The sequence below is a fragment of the Miscanthus floridulus genome, chromosome 16 (assembly GCF_019320115.1).
Source record: "Miscanthus floridulus cultivar M001 chromosome 16, ASM1932011v1, whole genome shotgun sequence".
NCBI classification, from domain to species: domain Eukaryota; kingdom Viridiplantae; phylum Streptophyta; class Magnoliopsida; order Poales; family Poaceae; genus Miscanthus; species Miscanthus floridulus.
In genome coordinates, this window is record NC_089595.1 from 40,634,886 (window position 1) to 40,637,414 (window position 2,529).

The 2,529-nt window shown below is 51.0% G+C and overlaps 1 protein-coding gene across 1 annotated transcript; it reads left to right on the forward strand.

Annotated features, from left to right (window-relative positions):
• The first annotated feature begins 545 nt into the window (after positions 1-545).
• LOC136513148 (glutaredoxin-C7-like) lies at positions 546-1,430 on the forward strand. Its single transcript, XM_066507136.1, has one exon. It carries the CDS (start codon positions 694-696, stop codon positions 1,129-1,131), a length of 438 nt encoding a protein of 145 aa, XP_066363233.1. The 5' UTR covers positions 546-693; the 3' UTR covers positions 1,132-1,430.
• Positions 1,431-2,529: the final 1,099 nt, after the last annotated feature.

Sequence of the window (2,529 nt, forward strand, 5' to 3'; positions counted from 1 at the left end):
TTCACTCAACACTGGGGAAGGCCAAAGAGGAGCTAGCAAGTTTAGTAAGACAAGAGTTGCACATGCTCTTATGACCACAATTTCACCCATGTATCTATGAGTAACACAGTAACATTTATTTTATCGAGAGAAATCTAAATTATTATTAACAACCCCCCCCCCCAAAAGACTAATTTTGGTCTAGATAGTTATGGGGAATTGCGATTTGTCCCTTGAAGATTGCTCAGCACCCCTCCACTTTCGGCCAGTTCGTTTGAACTTATCAATCAGCTTATCAATTAGAATATATAATATTTTTTTCTCATAACAAAACAGATTTAGTTATCTATCAGCCGACTTTAATAAACAACTTTGCTTCTAGACTGAGCCAAGCAAGGTGCTACTCCCAGTCGGTCCCTCCTCCCTTCCCGTTCATTCACCACGTGACGCCATCTGGGCCCCACCGTCGCCCGTCGCCTTCCGCGTGACGTCACTCCTCCATGTGCGCGGGGTCCTATATATACGGGCCTCCCCCACGTCCTACGGCGACCACCCTACCAGCCACTCATCAAGGGTTCACGCCGTGAACTAGTCGTCCGTCGTCGTAGCCGCGCTAACCGGCCACACACACCCCCGCCCCCTGCAATCCCAAGTCCCAACAAGGAGCAAGTCTGCCCTGCCCTGCCCAGCCCATCCATCATCGATCTCCACCACATGCAGGGAGGCGGCGGCGTGAGCTGCGCGGTGGCCGGCAAGGCGCCGACGCCCGGCCGCGCGCCGCACCACCACCGCGTGGGCGCCGGCGGGCGTCTGGGCCTGACCATCGACCCGGCGGGCGGCGACGACGGGGAGGCCCCCGCGGAGCGGATCGGGCGGCTGGTCCGCGAGAGCCCCGTGGTGATCTTCGCCCGGCGCGGGTGCTGCATGTGCCACGTGATGCGGCAGCTGCTGCAGGCCGTGGGCGCGCACGCGACGGTGATCGAGCTGGAGGAGGCCGCCGAGGAGGCCGCGGCGTCGGCCGCCGCCGCCGCCGCCGTCCCCGCGCTGTTCGTGGGCGGCGCGCCCGTCGGCGGGCTGGACGGCCTCATGGGCCTCCACCTCAGCGGCCTCCTCGTCCCGCGGCTCCGGGAGGTCGGCGCGCTCTGCGGCTAGGCGACTGGCGGCGTCGCCGGAGCCCGACCGCGCGTGCCGCGTGCGTCCGTCGTCACTTGCTGCCGCTGGTGGTCTCTGTAGATACACGGGTACGTTACGTTACGTAATTTAGGGGAAGTCGAGGGGGTTGGAGCGAAATGGCCGTGTAAGTGACGTTAATTAATAAGACGTCGTTGGTTGTTGCTAGCTGTACTGTAGTTTTTCTGTGCTTTGCTGTGGTGGGGCTAAAGTTGAGGACTTATGTGAGAAATGTCTGGGTCTAATGTAATTAATACGTTTTTCCTGCACAAGTTTGTTAATTGCGTCTCAGCTGGTTGGTTCTCCTCTGATCTCTTGGCCAGTTGGGTGTGTGACCATGTGATTATTGCACCATTTTCCCACGTTAATGCCGTTGGTATGAAACTTAACTGAAACTGATTAAAAAATATTGTTCTGGTTCAAATATTACGAGAAAAAAATACTATTCTACATAAAAAAATAAGCTAAACAAACCAAATTTCACACCAAACCAAATTTCACACCGGCCGAACGAGGCCAATACGTTATGCGTGTTTGTACGTGTGACTGCAATCGAAAGGGAGTTGAAAAAAAAAAGCTAAGAAAGGGAGTTTAAAATGGAAAAGTGTACTCCGATCCTGCTCCTTGTAGTTGGAGTGAGCATCGCCAAACTATACGAGTAGTAATTGGAGACCGGCGAGCAAGATAAGGTATTAAACGAGGACGGTGGTGGGTGGCGTAGACGTCACCGGATCGAGTGAAGACGACTCAGCATATGCACGCTCACTTAAGGCAGGTAGTGTAGTTTGTCTTACGTCTCTATGCAAAACTGAACAGCTAGGACTATCTTTAGCAACAATATCTAAAATATAAGACTCATTCAATGTTTAGATAGTACTACAGACAAAGGGTTAAATATCCATTCAATATCTTTTTCAACAACAGGACACAAAAGACAATCCTTTCTGCAAATGAGTTTTCAAGATAGAGGATACTCATATTTGGGTTGTGTCTCTCAGACAACATAAAATGGTCTTCCGTACATGTATTCTGTTAAAGGCTGATTTTGAATCTCTTGTTAGCCATTTTAGGTTTAGGTGTTCATATAATACGAGTCACCTGTTGGAGACAGACTCACCCAATAGTTGTAGCCCTCCAATTTGACCTGCATGCCAACTCATTCATTCATAGTATGCCGACTGATCTATCGCCAAAACAGAGTGGAACACAGATAACCACTGAACCAGCAGCCCAACATCCGTACACCCTCCTGGTCTCGGAGAGAAGCTAGTAATTAACAGCGGACCCTGTAAACGTACGTACACGTAACTAATTCTTCTTGATCACAATTATTATTAGCAAACGTAACTGTCGGGATCTAATACCGGGATACCCAATAAG

What these genes read in the sequence shown, in the direction of transcription:
- LOC136513148 (XM_066507136.1), top strand. Translation starts at nt 694, where the DNA reads ATGCAGGGAGGCGGCGGCGTGAGCTGCGCGGTGGCCGGCAAGGCGCCG.